Genomic DNA, 16,940 nt, shown 5'->3' with positions numbered 1-16,940 from the left:
CGCATACCGCCCCAACAGATCCACAGATGACGCAATCTCAATTGCACTCCACACTGCCCTTTCCGACATGGACAAAAGGAACACCTATGTGAGAATGCTGTTCATTGACTACAGCTCAGTGTTCAACACCATAGTGCCCACGAAGCTCATCACTAAGCTAAGGACCCTGGGACTAAACACCTCCCTCTCCAACTGGATCCTAGACTTCCTGACGGGCCGCCCCCAGGTGCTTCTACACCTGCATTGCTTGCTGTTTGGGGTTTTAGGCTGGGTTTCTGTACAGCACTTTGAGATATCAGCTGATGTAAGAAGGGCTATATAAATACATTTAATTTGATTTGATTAGGCAATAACATGTCTGCCACGTTGATCCTCAATACTGGAGTCCCCCAGGGGTGTGTACTTAGTCCCTCCTGTACTCCCTGTTCACCCACGACTGCGTGGCCAAACACGACTCCAATTCCATCATTAAGTTTGCTGATGACACAACAGTGGTAGGCCTGATCACCGACATCGATGAGGCGGCCTATAGGGAGGAGGTCAGAGAACTGGCCGTGGTGCCAGGACAACAACCTCTCCCTCAATGTGAGCAAGACAAAGGAGCTGATCGTGGACTACAGGAAAAGGAGGGCCGAACAGGGCCCCATTAACATCGACGGGGCTGTAGTGGAGCGGGTCGAGAGTTTCAAGTTCCTTGGTGTCCACATCACCAACAATCTATCATGGTCCAAACACACCAAGACAATCGTGAAGAGGGCACGACAAAACCTTTTCCCCCTCAGGAGACTGAAAAGATTTGGTATGGGTTACCAGATCCTCAAAAAGTTCTACAGCTGCACCATTGAGAGCATCCTGACCAGTTGAATCACCGCCTGGTATGGTAACCGATCGCCATCTGACCGTAAGGCGCTACAGAGGGTAGTGTGTACGGGCCAGTTCATAACTGGAGCCAAGCTTCCTGCATTCCAGGACCTATATAATAGGCGTTGTCAGAGGAAAGCCCATAAAATTGTAAGAGACTCCAGTCCCCAAGTCATAGACTGTTTTCTCTGCTACCTCACGGCAAAAACAGTACCGGAGCGCCAAGTCTAGGACCAAAAGGCTCCTTAATAGCTTCTACCCCCAAGCCACAAGACTGCTGAACAAATGGCCACCGGACTATTTACATTTACCCCCCCCCCTTCCATTTGTTGATACTTGCTGTTATTATCTATGCATAGTCACTTCACCCCTACCTACATCTACAAATGACCTCATCTAACCTGTACCCCCGCACACTGACTCGGTACTGGTACCCTCTGTATGTAGCCTCATTATTGTTATGTTATTGTGTTACTTTTAATTCTTTTTTACTTTAGTTTATTTGGTAAATATTTTCTTAACATTTCTTGAACTGCACTGTTGGTTAAGGGCTTGTAAGTAAGCATTTCACCGTAAGCTCTACACTTGTTGTATTTGGCGCATGTGACAAATAAAGTTTGATTTGATATCGGCCCTTAGCTGCACTGACAAGTTATTTTTAGACTTCAAAGGTGTGTGATCATGAGTGGTCGAGATGCGGAGCAGGAAGTAACCACCTGTCCGTTTCTTCCTCTCCTTTAGCATCCGGCAGTACGAGTTGGTGTTCCCAACTGACATCAACATGAATAAGGTGTATACTGGGGAGATGGGTCGCCTCAAGAGCTTTGAGACCCAGAAGCCGTGAGTTGACAGCTTCACACACACAGGAAGTGGTGTAGGGAGCTCAGCTATCAGGCTTAATGACAGAGCTGTGTTGTCATGGAATGGAATTAATAGATTATGATTGTTGTTCAGGGCAATAAAGGGAGGACTTTTGCCATGACGCTGACATGATTCTCACCATCTTCCCAATGCCAACAGCAAAGACGGTGTGCTTTTAGGGTGCATCTCAATAGTCTAAATTCTCTTTTCCTTCATCTGCACTGATCTGAGAGAACTAGACAGGTGTAAACTAAATCTCTCTATAGACCTTGGCCAAAGTGCCTTCACCTGTCTTCTCAGATCATTTAATTTGAATTTTATCCTTAATATTAGAAATCTCCTCTCAAATGTTAGTTATTTATTGGACCTTTAGACGAACCCTTTTTACAACAGTAGCACTTTTCTCCATTTGTCTGAAATAGCTTTGTGATAACTCCAGTATATTTGTCATTGGAGGCCTTTTGATGCTAAGAACCCCTACTTGGCCACGGTAGCGGTTAACCGCCAGCTGAACCAAGCCGGCGACCGACATCTGATGCATTTAGAGCTGGACATCTCAGGCTCCCAAATCAGGTATCTGCTCTTTATTCATATTTTATATGAAAAGTCCTATGCCATTAAAGGTCCAATGCAGCTGTTTTTATCTCAATATCAAATCATTTCTGGGTAAAAATTAAGTACCTTACTGTGATTGTTTTCAATTAAAATGGTCAAAAATAAAAATTTCCCAAGCAAGAATTTTGCTAAGACTGTCTGGTCTGGAAAACTGAAACTATTGTTAGGTTTGGAACTCTCTTTCTTTTGGTCTATTAACCAATTTACCACCTGGTGATGGCAGGCCAAAGCTCCATCCCACATTTCAGGCAGTCTTTGCAAACAGCTCTTACACTAAAAGGGCATGATCATTTTCCCAATTTCACAGTATTATTCCAACGTCATAGTGTGGAAATATAAATAAAACACAGTAAATTCACATTTTTAGCTGCATTGGGCCTTTAAATATAATGCGTTTCTGCCTTCCTATGCCTACTACATTACTTCTGTCTCCTAACAAGTGTCGAGTTGGTTAATCATTTAATTTTATTTTATTTTTCACACACTGGCAAAAAGTATGTAAATATCTTGTATATGTAATGACATTTGCTTGTTAGATAAATACAGTGGGAAGTCTTGTTCATCCATCTCCCCCTGTCTTTCTCCTTCCCTGCAGATATGACTCTGGAGACCACGTTGCTGTTTACCCCATGAATGACGTGTCAATTGTGAACAGAATAGGCCAGATCCTGGACGCCGACCTGGACACTGTTATCTCTCTCAACAACCTCGACGGTCAGTTGTAAATCATGGCTCAGGGATATGATGTGAGCTGCTTTGCATCTGTATTTGCATTGGAGTAGTTATTTTTTCCATTGGCATTTTCCATAATATTTGGTTGCAATATAATGCACATGATCCAGAGGTTGAAAAGATACTGCTGCACACATTGTCAACTAAATCATGTAGTCCACCATTAACAACCAAAATGGATGCAGTGGCCTCAAAATAAAGAGAACTTGAATCTTAAACAATGATGCTGATAAGATTCTTCATCTGTGTGTGTTTCAGAGGAGTCCAATAAGAAGCACCCATTCCCGTGTCCGACAACGTACCGCACGGCTCTGACCCACTACTTGGACATCACCAACCCCCCTCGCACCAACGTCCTGTTTGAGCTGGCCCAGTACGCCACCGACCCCAAGGACCAGGACATCCTGCGCAAGATGGCCTCCGCCTCCCCCGAGGGCAAGGTTGGCACCCCTCAAACCTCTGACTGACTGACACTCCACTGCATACCCAGAAATTCATGCTGTCAATAGGTTTGAATAACTGGAAATGCTCTGTATCAATGAGCATGGTTACATGCATACAATAATGTGATTATTGTGGATAGTCAGGTTAATATAATAGTTTGTTTAAAACGTTTACATGCTTTGCAAGAAGAACGATTTCCCTAATAATCCTGTTTGTATGGACACATCTGAAATCAGGCTACCTGATAGGACTTATGATGAATGCTGAAAATCACCAATCAAATTAAACCTTCTACTACAGTGACCATGTTATTTTTGTTCAGACTATTTGATTCGGACATACAAAGTTTGTATGTGAAAACTATTTATAAGATGCATACTTTCAGTTTTTTCGAACTCACTTCACTCGAGCATAAGAGGGAAGCTGGCGCTACCCACTGCTGGCGCTACCCGCTGCTGGCGCTGCAGCGCTACCCGCTGCTGGCGCTACCCGCTGCTGGCGCTACCCGCTGCTGGCGCTACCCGCTGCTGGCCCGCTGCTGGCACATGTGCAGATCAAATACACCACTGGAATGCCAACTAAGCTGTTTACATGTCCTAATATTTAGAAAAGATTGCTCAGAAACCAGATGTTTTAATCGGCGTATGCTTACTTCCATTATGACCTTACGCCGATTAAGATAAGCAGAGTAAGGTGTTTAATATCGATTTATTAGTGTGTATGTAAACATAATTAATGAAGAGTAACTGTTGTCTGTCTGTGTCTCTCTGTCAGGGTCTGTACCAGAGCTGGGTACTGGATGCTCAGAGGAACATCCTGGCTGTGTTGGAGGACATGCCGTCCCTCCACCCTGCCATAGACCACCTGTGTGAGCTGCTGCCCCGCCTACAGGCTCGTTACTACTCCATCGCCTCCTCTGGCAAGGTGAGACCCACTATTAGAAAAAAGAATAATACTTTGTCCATTTTAGGGAGAAATATACATTTGTACAGCAGCGCCCATGAATGGAGAGCAAGGAGTTCAGGATATGGTACCAGGAATCGGAGAAGAGCAGACCTGTTATTGCCAGTTCAGTTCCCACTTTTTCAGTTATTTGTTTATTTATTTTGTTTCTTTATGTTTACTTAATAACTGTGTATTGTCTTGATGTCAGGTGTACTCCAACATGGTGAGCATCTGTGCGGTAGTGGTGGAGTTCCAGACCAGCACAGGGCGGAGCTTCAAGGGAGTGGCCACCAACTGGCTGAAGAACAAGGTGGTGGTGACGGACAACGGCCACAAGGCCACCGTACCCATGTACGTCCGCAAGTCCCAGTTCCGGCTGCCCTTCAAGGCCAGCAATCCGGTGGTGATGATTGGGCTCGGCACAGGCATCGCCCCCTTCATGGGTTTCCTCCAGGAGAGAGGCTGGATGAAGGAGCAAGGTAACCAGCTAGGGAGGAGGAAAGCCTGGGCCTCGTCTGGCATCTAAGTCTACTTATTGAATTGGAAAATTGAAACGTGTCCAGAGTGTGAATTTTCTGGTATTGTGTGGTATTTTGTGATTTTGAAGAACAGCTGTTAAAACAGAACAGTGTTTGGCTTGTGTGTAGAATAGATGGAGTCCACAGCAAGCAAGTCTCCATGTTCTACAGTAAATTAGGTTGACCGGAATTTGTTTTCAACAAGTATGTTTTAATATGTTAGCATAAGGGAAAAGGGAAAAGAGTGCCAGTGTGACACAGTTTCACATCAAGAGTGTGTACTTACCTGGTAAAATAAGGGTTAAATAAAATAAGTAAATAAAAGTGTGTTTTTCTATCAGGGAAGGATGTCGGCGAGACGATACTGTACTTCGGCTGTCGCCACAGAAATCAGGACTTCATGTACCAGCAGGAACTGGAAGAGTTTGAGAAGGTGGGCGTGCTGACTCAGCTCAACGTGGCCTTCTCCAGAGACCAAGAGGAGAAGGTAACACAGCACACCTTAACTTCTCTGTCAGCTCTGAGGCGTTAACTATGTGATAAGATTCAATACGCTCTTATCTATGACTTAGATAAGGTACAATTGTTGATACTTCCTATGATTCGTATTGCCTTAAGAACCTGCCGACTTCAAGAGAATGTCTTTGTATCACTTAAATGAATTGTTCAGTTAGGCTAATTGTTTGATTATCCATGCTCAGGTGTACGTGCAGCATCTCCTGAAAAAGAACAATGAACACCTGTGGAAGCTGATCCATACAGACAATGCTCACATCTACATTTGTGGGTAAGAAGCATTTCAGACCATTTCAGACACCTGTACAGTGTCTTCAGAAAGTATTCATACCCCTTGAATCAATCAAATGTATTTATATAGCCCTTCTTACATCAGCTGATGTCACAAAGTGCTGTACAGAAACCCAGCCTAAAACCCCAAACAAAAAGCAATGCCGGTGTAGAAGCATGGTGGCTAGGAAAAACTCCCTAGAAAGGCCAGAACCTAGGAAAAATTATTCCACATTTTGGAAATATTCCACATTTTGTTGTTAGGCTGAATTTAAAATGGATTAAATATTACTTTTTTTCTCCCCCATCTATACACAATAACCCATAATGACAAAGTTTTTAGAAATGTTTGCTAATTTATTGAAAATGAAATTCAGAAATATCAAATTTACATAAGTATTCACACCACTGAGTCAATACATATCAGAATCACCTTTGGCAGCGATTACAGCTGTGAGTCTTTCTGGGTAAGAGAGCTTTGCACACCTGTATTGTACAATATTTGGGCATTATTCCTTTTAAAATTCTTCAAGTTCTGTTAAGTTGGTTGATGATCATTGCTAGACAGCCATTTTCAAGTCTTGCCATAGATTTTCAAGCCGATTTCAAAACTGTAATTAGGCCACTCAGGTACATTCAATGTCGTCTTGGTAAGCAACTCCAGTGTATATTTGGCATTGTGTTGTCCTACTGAAAGGTGAATTTGTCTCCCAGTGTCTGTTGAAAAGCAGACTGAACCAGGTTTTCCTCTCGGATTTGCCTATGCTTAGCTCTATACCATTTCTTTTTATCCCCCAAACTTCCCTAGTCCTTGCCGAAGATAAGCATACCCATAACATGATGCAACCACCACCATTCTTGAAAATATGAACAGGGGTACTCAGTGATGTTTGGGAAAAATCCAACATAACATGTAACGCTTTCTATTCAGGACAGTTCATTTCCTTGCCTAATTTTTTGCAGTTTTACTTTAGTGCCATGTTGCAAACAGAATGCGTGTTTTGGAAAATGTGTATTCTGTACAGGTTTCCTTCTTTACACTCTGTCATTTAGGTTAGTAATTGTGGAGTAATTAAAATGTTGTCGATCCATCCTCAGTTTTCTCCTATCACAGCCGGCAACTGAGTTAGAAAGGACGCATGTATCTTTGTAGTGACCAGGTGTATTGATACACCATCCAAAGTGTAATTAATAACTTCACCATGCTCAAAGGGATATCAAATGTCTGCTTTTTTATTTTTACCCATCTACCAATAGGTGCCCTTCTCTGCGAAGCATTGGAAAACCTCCCTGGTCTTTGTGGTGAATCTGTGTTTGAAATTCACTGCTCGACTGAGGGACCTTACAGATTATTGTATGTGTGGGGTACAGAGATGAGGTAGTCATTCAAAAATCATGTTAAACACTTATTGCACACACAGTGAGTCCATGCATCTTTTTATGTGAGTTGTTAAGCACATTTTTACTCCTGAACGTGTTTACGCTTGCCATAACAAAGGGGTTGAATACTTATTGACTCAAGACATTTGAGCTTTTCATTCTTTATAGCTTTCTAAATATTTCTAAAAACATAATTCCACTTTCACATTATGGCGTATTGTGTGTAGGCCAGTGACAGAAAATCTAAATTTATTCAATTTTAAATTCAGGCTGTAACACAACAAAATGAGGGTGTGAATACTTTCTGAAGGCACTGTACATGCTTTGAGGGTTTTTTGAAAAGGATAATCCATCATTAGTGTGCCCTCTGTAAATATGGCTGCCACTTGTCTTTTCCTAGGGATGCTCGGAACATGGCGCGGGACGTGCAGAATGCCTTCTATGACATTGCTGAGGAGGTGGGAGGCCTCACACACACACAGGCTGTGGTTTACATCAAGAAGCTGATGACAAAGGGCCGCTATGCTCAGGACGTGTGGAGCTAAAGAAGATGAAGCTAACGTTACAGCACACACTCACAAACCCCTGTTAACTATTTCATTCTGGTGGAGGGTGAGTGGTAACGGTAAACTATTTTAAACTGTTTTTGGAGGTCAGCACATAATCACTAAATGGAAAGACGTATGGATGAATGTTGTACTTATTGTTTTGGTGTGTAATCTTACTGACAGCATTTTGTGGAGACTCGTGCTGAGAGGTAGTGCAATTCATTCAAGATTCGTTGGGAACGGTCTCATACTCCAAATTGACCCCTAACCCCCAGGCCTTTCATGTACACTGAACAAAAATATAAACGCAACATGTAAAGTGTTGGTCCCATGTTTCATGAGCTGAAATAAAAGATCACAGAAATGTTCCATACACACAAAAAGCTTATTTCTCTCAGATTTTGTGCACAAATTTGTTTACATCACTGTTAGTGAGCATTTCTCGTTTGCCAAGATAATCAAAAAGCTTATTAAAAAGCATGATCATTACACAGGTGCACCTTGTGCTGGGGTCAATAAAAGGCCACTCTAAAATGTGCAGTTTTGTAACAGAACGCCACCACAGATGTCTCATCTTTTGAGGGAGCGTGCAATTGGCATGCTGACTGCAGGAATGTCCACCAGAACTGTTGCTCAGTAAAATGTTGCGTTCATATTTTTGTTCAGTGTAGATTTGGTCCTTGCGCTCCTTTTAAGGTTATGGACATTTTTGGAATAAACTCAAATCAAATCAAATTTATTTATATAGCCCTTTGTATATCAGCTGAAATCTCAAAGTGCTGTACAGAGACCCAGCCTAAAACCCCAAACAGCAAGCAATGCATGTGAAAGAAGCACAGTGGCTAGGAAAAACTCCCTAGGAAAAACTCCCTAGAAAGGCCAAAAACCTAGGAAGAAACCTAGAGAGGAACCAGGCTATGAGGGGTGGCCAGTCCTCTTCTGGCTGTGCCGGGTGGATATTATAACAGAACATGGTCAAGATGTTAAAATGTTCATAAATGACCAGCATGGTCAAATAATAATAATCATTGTAGTTGTCGAGGGTGCAACAAGCACGTCCGGTGAACAGGTCAGGGTTCCGTAGCCGCAGGCAGAACAGTTGAAACTGGAGCAGCAGCATGGCCAGGTGGACTGGGGACAGCAAGGAGTCATCATGCCAGGTAGTCTTGAGGCATGGTCCTAGGGCTCAGGTCCTCCGAGAGAGAGAAAGAAAGAAAGAGAGAGAATTAGAGAGCATATTTAAATTCACACAGGACACCGGATAAGACAAGAGAATACTCCAGATGTAACAGACTGACCCTAGCCCCCCGGCACATAAACTACTGCAGCATAAATACTGGAGGCTGAGACAGGAGGGATCAGAAGACACCAATTAGTTTTTTAAATAAAATTGAGTGCAGACCTTCACTGTTTCCCATCAGATTACAAAAGTTGGAGATATTATACATTGAATGTTACACATTGTTTTTGTAAGTGTAACTAGGTGTAAACAGAGGTGATTATGATATGAAATATTGCCTCTGAACGTTTATCATGCTGTGAAGTACCCACAAGGTGAAAAAATATACATATATATAAATAGTCAATTAACTTATCTGAAATGTTTAAGGCATTGAAAGCATTCTATATTTTCCGTCTTTAAATGTATTTACAAGTTCAACATGGCTGCCTATTCAGATGCACGAAGGTTGTGTAAATAAAGAGAGCAGTGCAAGATTAGTCAAATATGCATACTAGTAGCATATTCATATTGTACCATGTACTGTACAATTCATACAATTAAATTGCAGTAACTGTTTAGTCATTGAGCCTTGTTCTTCATCGGTTCATTACAGAAAAGGTCTTTAAATGGTGTTTTTTTTCTCATCCTCTCCGACTGTAAGGCCTAGTTATGTTATGTTTAGCTGGACACTACCTCGGTATTTAGGCAATGCAAAATGTGTTGTATGGTATGTGCACTTGCAGTCAACATGAACACATCTATAAACTGTCATTTATGTGTGTTCTGATAATCACTAATTCTGTAACAACTTTATCTAGTTTTATTTTATTATGCTTATGGTTGAAAGCCTAAATACAAATGTTCAGCAGGCTATCATTTTAGCATGTCATTTTGTGTTTATTTTAATAGAAAACCCCCTCAACTATTGTAGTGATACAGAATCAAATATGGCATGGTACATGTCATTTAAATAAGAAATGTGCCTTTTTACATTACTGATATCGTATAATGTGTTACATCATGACTTGTGTTACATGACTCTTACCACTTGATCCAGTTTTATATGCAAAATATATATTTGTATATGAACAGTATAAGTTTAAAGAATGCATTTGTAAAGAAATAATAAATGGAGGTCATTGATTTGCTTTATTTAGTCTTGGTTGTCATTTATGGCTTCTCTTTCCTGTGCACGGCTAGTTCATTTTCCAAAGATGACATCATAATCTGCCCTTGTTGCCCACTCTCTGGATCATCTCACCCACTTGTCCCCTGCCTCTGTATCGACAATCATTTTGAACGATCCATTGCAAAACAAACTGCATGTAATGGATCTAATTTAGTGCTGAGTGGATGCTATTTTAATTTAAGTACACTGAACAAAAGTATAAATGCAACAATTTCAAAGATTTTACTGGAGTTAAGGAAATCAGTAATTTGAAATAAATTCATTAGGCCCTAATCTATGGACTTCACATGACTGGGAAAACAAATATGCATGTGTTGGTCATAGATACCTTAAAAGAAAGGTAGGTACGTGGATCAGAAAACCAGTCAGTATCTGGTGTGACCACCATTTGCCTTAAGCAGCATGACACATCTCCTTCACATAGACTTGATCAGGCTGTTGATTGTGGCCTGTGGAATGTTGTCCCACTCCTCTTCAACAGCTGTGCAAATTTGCTGTTCGTTGTCCGTAGCTTATGCCTGCCCATACCAGAACCCCACTGCCACCATTAGGCACCCTGCTCACAACCTTCACATCAGCAAACAGCTCACCCACACGACACCATACACAGTTAAACTTTGTCCTCAGAGAGGCAATTCATTTTGCAGTCATAAATCTGCCCGGTACAGTTGAAACCGGGATTCATCCGTGAAGAGCACACTTCTCCAGCGTGCCAGTGGCCATGGAAGGTGAGCATTTGTCCACTGAGGTCAGTTACGATGCCGAATGCAGTCAGGTCAAGACCCTGGTGAGGACGACGAGCAACCAGATGACCTTCCCTGGGATGGTTTCTGACAGTTTGTGCAGAAATTATTTTGGTTGTGCAAACCTACAGTTTCATCAGGTGGCTGTCAGACAATCCCACAGATGAAGAAGCTGGCTGTGGAGGTCCTGGGCTGGTGTGGTAACACGTGGTCTGCGGTTGTGAGGCCGGTTGGACGTACTGCCAAATTCTCTAAAACAACGTCGGATTCGGCTTACGGTAGAGAAGCCGTAAGCAGCTCTGGTGGACATTCCTGCAGTCAGCATGCCAATTGCACACTCCCTCAAAACTTGACAGGTAGCATTGTGTTGTGTGACAAAACTGCACATTTTAGAGTGGCCTTTAAGTGCCCCCAGCACAAGGTGCACCTGTGTAATGAGCATCCTGAATCAACTTCTTGATATGCCACACCTGTCAGGTGGGTGGATTATCTTGGCAAAGGAGAAATGCTCAATAACAGGGATTTAAACAGATTTGTGCACAACATTTGAGAAATAAGCTTTTTGTACGTTTGGAAAATTTCTGGAATGATTTATTTCAGCTCATGGGACCAACACTTTACATGTTGCGTTTATAATTTTGTTCAGTGTAGTTAAGGGGAAAATTGTGATTAAAATGTCCTACCCGTTTGAAGTGAAAACAGTTATTGTTTACTAAGGGTTTTGAAAAACTTTGTTTTAATCTAGGTTGTATAAATCAAGAGTACCAAGAGATTTGTCTACTGTATATGTAAAAAAACACAAAGTATAAAAAACACAAGCCAAAAGGAGGTCTTACAATCAACTGACAATCAAAGCTTTCTTGCATTGATTTGACCTTGAACACTCAGAGCCTGCTTGAGTAGTCAAACCAAAAACATCAGTGAAGAAAAAGTGGACCTTCAAGTACTGCCTCAAACCACTTGTCCAAGCATATTACATCTCAATGTAAAACATGAGACAGAAAACACATTGAATGACAACTATGGGCTCGATTAAATCTGTATTGCCGAAGTTCAGAGCTATAGCGGCTTATAACAACAATGACATAATACAATAAAAAAAAAACGTTATTAGTTATACCATGAGTTGACGTTTTTACAAGGATTGTGATTGCTGAAAATAGCGCGCTTGAAATGTAAAGGTCATTTCCAGTCTTCGAGAACATTGCCTTTGAATTTCAATCGAGCTATAGCGAGTTTTGGTGTTACTGATTGAAGTCATCAATCTGTCAGTGAAGACACAGGTGCTCCTGGATGAACCGTCACAGATTCTGGCAGTGACTCCGGCATGTTTGCTGTGAAACTCTGGGGGGCACTGACAGACACAGACAGTGGACTGAGGTGGGAATGTTGAGAATGTGGATGTTGAGCCACTGGAGCCCAGTGACTGCTGGTTTGAGAGGCAGATGCATGCCCATGACTGAGTCCATGGCCAAAGCTGTGTTCGTGACTATGTCCATGACCTTGGCTGTGGCTGCAGCTGTGTCCATGTTTGTGACCATGTCCGTGACTTGGCCCAAAGCTATGCTTGAGGCCATATCCATGGTTGTGTCCGTAATAACCTGAGACCTGAACAGGGCTCCCCTGTGTATAGTAGGAGTGGGCCCAGCCTTCAAATGTCTTTGGTGTGGTCTCGGTAGCCTGTAGGTTGGAGGTAGAGGACACTGGAGCGTAGGCTTGGACTGGGTAGGAGCCTGGGGTTGGAATGATTCTGCAATCAATGAGAACGTGGACAGATTTCAGAGAGCTTAAATATACCAGTGATTCTCTATCTAATCATGGGGGACCACTAGGTGCCTACTGTACAGTATTCAATTACAGCTGAGGATCATCTATTATAACTGCACCTCATTATACTGTAGTACATCATGTGCTCTGGCTTGCACACAGCAATTGTTATTTAATGACCTCTTGTCTTGTCTGATAAATGATGGGTCTGGTGCTTTCTCAGTACTCACGGTGGGTGGACCGTCTTCCTTCTCGCCTCTATTGATGCAGGGACATACAGGACACCAATGTTCCTCAGCAGCCTGAAAGGCATCTTCTTGTCCAGCACTGATGCCCTGGCATCGGACATGTCCAGAAGTGAGAGCCAGCCCTTTCCGTCTGTTTCACCAGTGCAAGTTAAGGAGAATGTGTGAAGCAGTGATGCTTTTCTAAACAAAAATAACATCATGTTTAGCAGCAGGACTCATATACAACACCTATAACCTATTACCACTTAACTACACTACTAAGCACACTTATAAAGCTGTGACATACTGCAGAGGAGCGTATCACATTTATTTTGAACCACAATGAGGTTGGAGTAAGGATACAGATCCCCCCTGCGATGATGGCGATGACATTGCAAAGGAAGACAGTGTGTGGGACCAAAAGTGTTATGATGAACAGAAACAGCCAGGGCAGGGCTAACATGGGTACAGTGACCCCGAAAAGAAAGCCCTTAACCATACGGGAGTGCACTGTGGCCATACCCATAAGGGAGAGGGATACCGGAATGAACGACTCCACCTGGTTCTGGGCAGATGCACCAAACAGTAGCAGACCCAGTATGCTGTACAACACCCCTGTGCTGACAGAGAGCAGCAAAAACATGAAGAGGAACCGAACAGTGCCAACATTCTTCTCAATGCCACCACAGAGGGGCCCCAGAACCCCAATACTGAGGAGTAGCTGGGTCACTGTCTTGTGGTGGAAGGAGTATGTGATGAGCTTGTGCACTGCAAAGGAAGAGGAAAGGATTAAAACATAAATGATAGGGTTGACAGACATAAACATGGCGTGATGTGTTGTAGCTTGCTGCTGTAGTCTACTGGCACCGTCTGTTACATTAGCTATACGTTTTAGCACGCTAGCTAACGTTACAACACTCCCAATCAAAGTAGCTACCGAGCATATGATTGTTGATTCACTCAGCCCCTCCTTGCTAACATACCATGACCATTGCCAAAAACTGTCGTTCCAAGACTGAAGACATCCTCTGATAAACCGAAAAATGTAGTGACAGTAAACAAAACAAATGATACTATAATGACAAAAACAATCCCACTCGTGAGACTGAACTCAGGAGTAAAACTCTTGAACCTCTGAATCATACCTTTTAAAACTATTCGGGAGATCATTTTGATGACCAGTGCATAATTTGCAAACTAGTACTTGGATAATCAATCAACTTTTTATACAAAATTGCAGTACACTTTAGCCAGAGGGTAGCTAGCTAGCTAGCTAGAGGTTCCCAATATATATTACAGCCACAAAGTAAAATTGGAGATGTCGTAAAAATTCATGAACAAAAATACGCTTTTTGGTGTTAATTTAAGGTTGGGCCATTAGGTTAGCAGTGTGGTTGGGTTTAAAATCCGATTATAAGAAGATGAATTGCAGAAATATACGGACAAGCTCGCTCAGTCAAAACAAATGTATTTGACTTCCGCATTTCGATTATCACAACCTCAAAGTTGCTCAACTGTTGCACAGATCATCAACTGCTGCATTTGAAGACACTGCCACCTGCTGACATGTGCCTCAAATGTGATTATTAAAGAGTCCTCAACAGACATTTGAGTTAGATAGATAGCTACATAGATTTGATTTGACAGTTATAAGTTACAACCAGGGGGAAGATGCCACCAGTCCGGTCCCATACACGACTTTCTTGTGACGTATTATGCGCGGTGACCTTTTGTGACGTAACCAAGCATCAATTCGCTACATAAACTGTGTTCAGCTTTGATATATATCATCTGTACAGTCTCTTTCTTAAATCAGGTTGTTTCAGGTAATCTTTTGCCGCATAGTCTGCCCTAGCTGACGCTGTGCAGAGAATACTACGATTCGAAACGGTTGGTTAGACCCGTTCGCACTGCACAATGTGATTTGGCGTTTAGAATGTCTGGTAGGCACTTACATTCTTTGGAGAGGTCCCAAATGGCACCCTGTAGTGTACTACTTTTGACCTGTACCCAGTGGGCTCAGATCAAAACAAGTGCACTATATGGGCACAAGTCAAAATAAGTGCACTATATAGGGAATGGCATGCCATTTGTTTGTGTGTGTGTGTGTGTGTGTTAGGATATGTTTTGTGCCAATCAGTTGATGAAAATGTATCCCTCAGAAAGCAAGATGGACCGTAGTGATGAGAGAATCAAAAGAGCTTTAAGGTGCCGCCCTTATGTGGTAAATACCAATTTACTTAGTTTGTGCTCTGTCTTTGTCATCACATTTTAAATGGAGTGTTGTGCTGACAGTTGAATCCAGTGAGGGTGAACACCCCTGATTCTGTGATGTGGCCAACCGGTAAGGTGCACAGAAGACCAAGGCCTGTAAGTCAAATCCGACCTGAAAACAATTACACATAAACATTACTTATGCTCCATGTACAAACTGCAGTTATCACAATAAAAGCAACTGCAGATATCCCTCCCCATCTAAACTCATTTGAAATTGAATGCTGTCTTGACAGTCTACTTCAGCGCAGACCCCTCAAATCCACAAAAGGCCTGTAAGTCACATTCAAATCAATCACATAACAGTAGCTACTTAAATGATTTATTGATGGCTACATCATTTATTTCCAAGGACAAAATGAGCAAAAGAGTGTTACATTTTTTCTTTACTGTTCACAGCCAATCATTGAGAGCTGTGGGCAGGAACAGACATCTGGGGATGGACGGGACATCAATCCAGAGCCTCTCAGCCAGGTCAGACATCTCTGCTGTTCCTATATATAACTCTATATTTTTTATTTAACTAGACAAGTCAGTTAAGAACAAATTCTTATTTACAATGACGGCCTACCCTGGCAATGCAGGCCCAATTGTGCACTGCCCTATGGGACTCCCAATCACAGCCAGATGTGATACAGCCTGGATTCGAAACAGGGTCTGTAGTGACGCCTCTTGCACTAAGATGCAGTGCCTCAGACCGCTGCGCCACTCCGGAACCTTATTGAGCTTGTGCACTGCAAAGGAAGAGGAAAGGATTAAAACATAAATGATAGGGTTGACAGACATAAACATGGCGTGATGTGTTGTAGCTTGCTGCTGTAGTCTACTGGCACCGTCTGTTACATTAGCTATACGTTTTAGCACGCTAGCTAACGTTACAACACTCCCAATCAAAGTAGCTACCGAGCCAGGGGCGGAAATCCCGGGGGGGACGGGGGACACACGACCCCCCCATCCTGGGAAAAATATGATTTGTCCCCCCCAATATATCACTGAAACATAACTATGTAATTTAAATAATATTAATAATACGCAATGAAAGCAATTGTGCTGATAATAGACACTTAATAGCACGTTTTTAAGTTTCAAAAGATTGCGACCCCCCCACCCTTTGCCTCACAATGGTTTGATCCACTGCCAGTTCCTTAGTTGGTAAGGTAACAGAGGGGTTGTATCCACTGTCTGAAAGGCACTCAATGAACGTAACTGACGTGAGGTTAATCCAGTCAATCGCGCACACACACTAGCTGAATATGCAGAGCTAGCGCGCAAATATTAACTATTAAGCTAGCTAGTACCTATTCCATTTATGTGGCCTCGTCTTAGATGGAATCTTTGCTATCGTCAATTTATTCCAAGATCAGCATGCAGATGATGTAAGTTAGTGCTTCAAAGTCCCTGTGATAAGGTTAGCGATAAACTGGAGTCCAAACTGAACAGAACTACACTCTCTTCTACCGTTGTCTTAAATATATTTAATGGTCTCGTTGCAAAAGCTAAATTGTCGCAAGGGAACTTTTATTTATTTATTTAATTTCACCTTTATTTAACCCGGGTAGCAAAGATTATAGCAAACACCACTGAAACGGCAAACACCTTATTTCTTTGGTTCCTCAATACACATTACCATATTACAATGTAGGCTATGTGTTACAGCACTACTTATGGTGTCCCCCTCAGGAATTGCTCTTGAGAAAATTTCATGTAATTGTCCCCTCCAAAGTTGATATCAGATTTTCGCCCCTGTACCGAGCATATGATTGTTGATTCACTCAGCCCCTCCTTGCTAACATACCATGACCATTGCCAAAAACTGTCGTTCCAAGAC

At 42.3% G+C, this 16,940-nt stretch overlaps 1 protein-coding gene and 1 pseudogene across 2 annotated transcripts; one reads left to right on the top strand and one right to left on the bottom strand.

Annotated features, from left to right (window-relative positions):
- Positions 1-7,990, top strand: part of LOC115154212 (NADPH--cytochrome P450 reductase-like) — a 29,301-nt pseudogene extending 21,311 nt beyond the window's left edge.
- Positions 7,991-11,417: 3,427 nt separating this feature from the next.
- rhbdd2 (rhomboid domain containing 2) lies at positions 11,418-14,346 on the bottom strand. 2 transcript variants are annotated; one of them, XM_029700207.1, is made up of 4 exons: positions 13,822-14,346; positions 13,202-13,606; positions 12,842-12,989; positions 11,418-12,594 (listed from the first exon to the last, which is right to left on the bottom strand). In XM_029700207.1, the coding sequence occupies exons 1-4, from the start codon at positions 14,006-14,008 to the stop codon at positions 12,105-12,107; spliced, it is 1,230 nt and encodes a 409-aa protein (XP_029556067.1). In that variant the 5' UTR covers positions 14,009-14,346; the 3' UTR covers positions 11,418-12,104. The 2 variants fall into 2 exon arrangements, with proteins under 2 accessions (XP_029556067.1, XP_029556068.1); XM_029700208.1 differs by having other exon boundaries at positions 13,984-14,346.
- Between the last annotated feature and the right edge of the window lie 2,594 nt (positions 14,347-16,940).

This window comes from Salmo trutta, chromosome 19 (assembly GCF_901001165.1).
Source record: "Salmo trutta chromosome 19, fSalTru1.1, whole genome shotgun sequence".
NCBI lineage: Eukaryota > Metazoa > Chordata > Actinopteri > Salmoniformes > Salmonidae > Salmo > Salmo trutta.
The sequence above is the reverse complement of the archived record's forward strand: the minus strand, read 5'-3'. Positions and strand labels throughout refer to the sequence as shown.

Excerpts from the sequence above, each read along its gene's own strand:
- rhbdd2 (XM_029700207.1), bottom strand. The coding sequence starts at position 14,008 with ATGATCTCCCGAATAGTTTTAAAAGGTATGATTCAGAGGTTCAAGAGT. Across the intron at positions 12,990-13,201 it reads CATCATCGCAGGGGGGATCT|ACGGAAAGGGCTGGCTCTCA; the intron begins GTATCCTTACTC and ends CTGGTGAAACAG. Across the intron at positions 12,595-12,841 it reads AGGAAGACGGTCCACCCACC|AATCATTCCAACCCCAGGCT; the intron begins GTGAGTACTGAG and ends CATTGATTGCAG.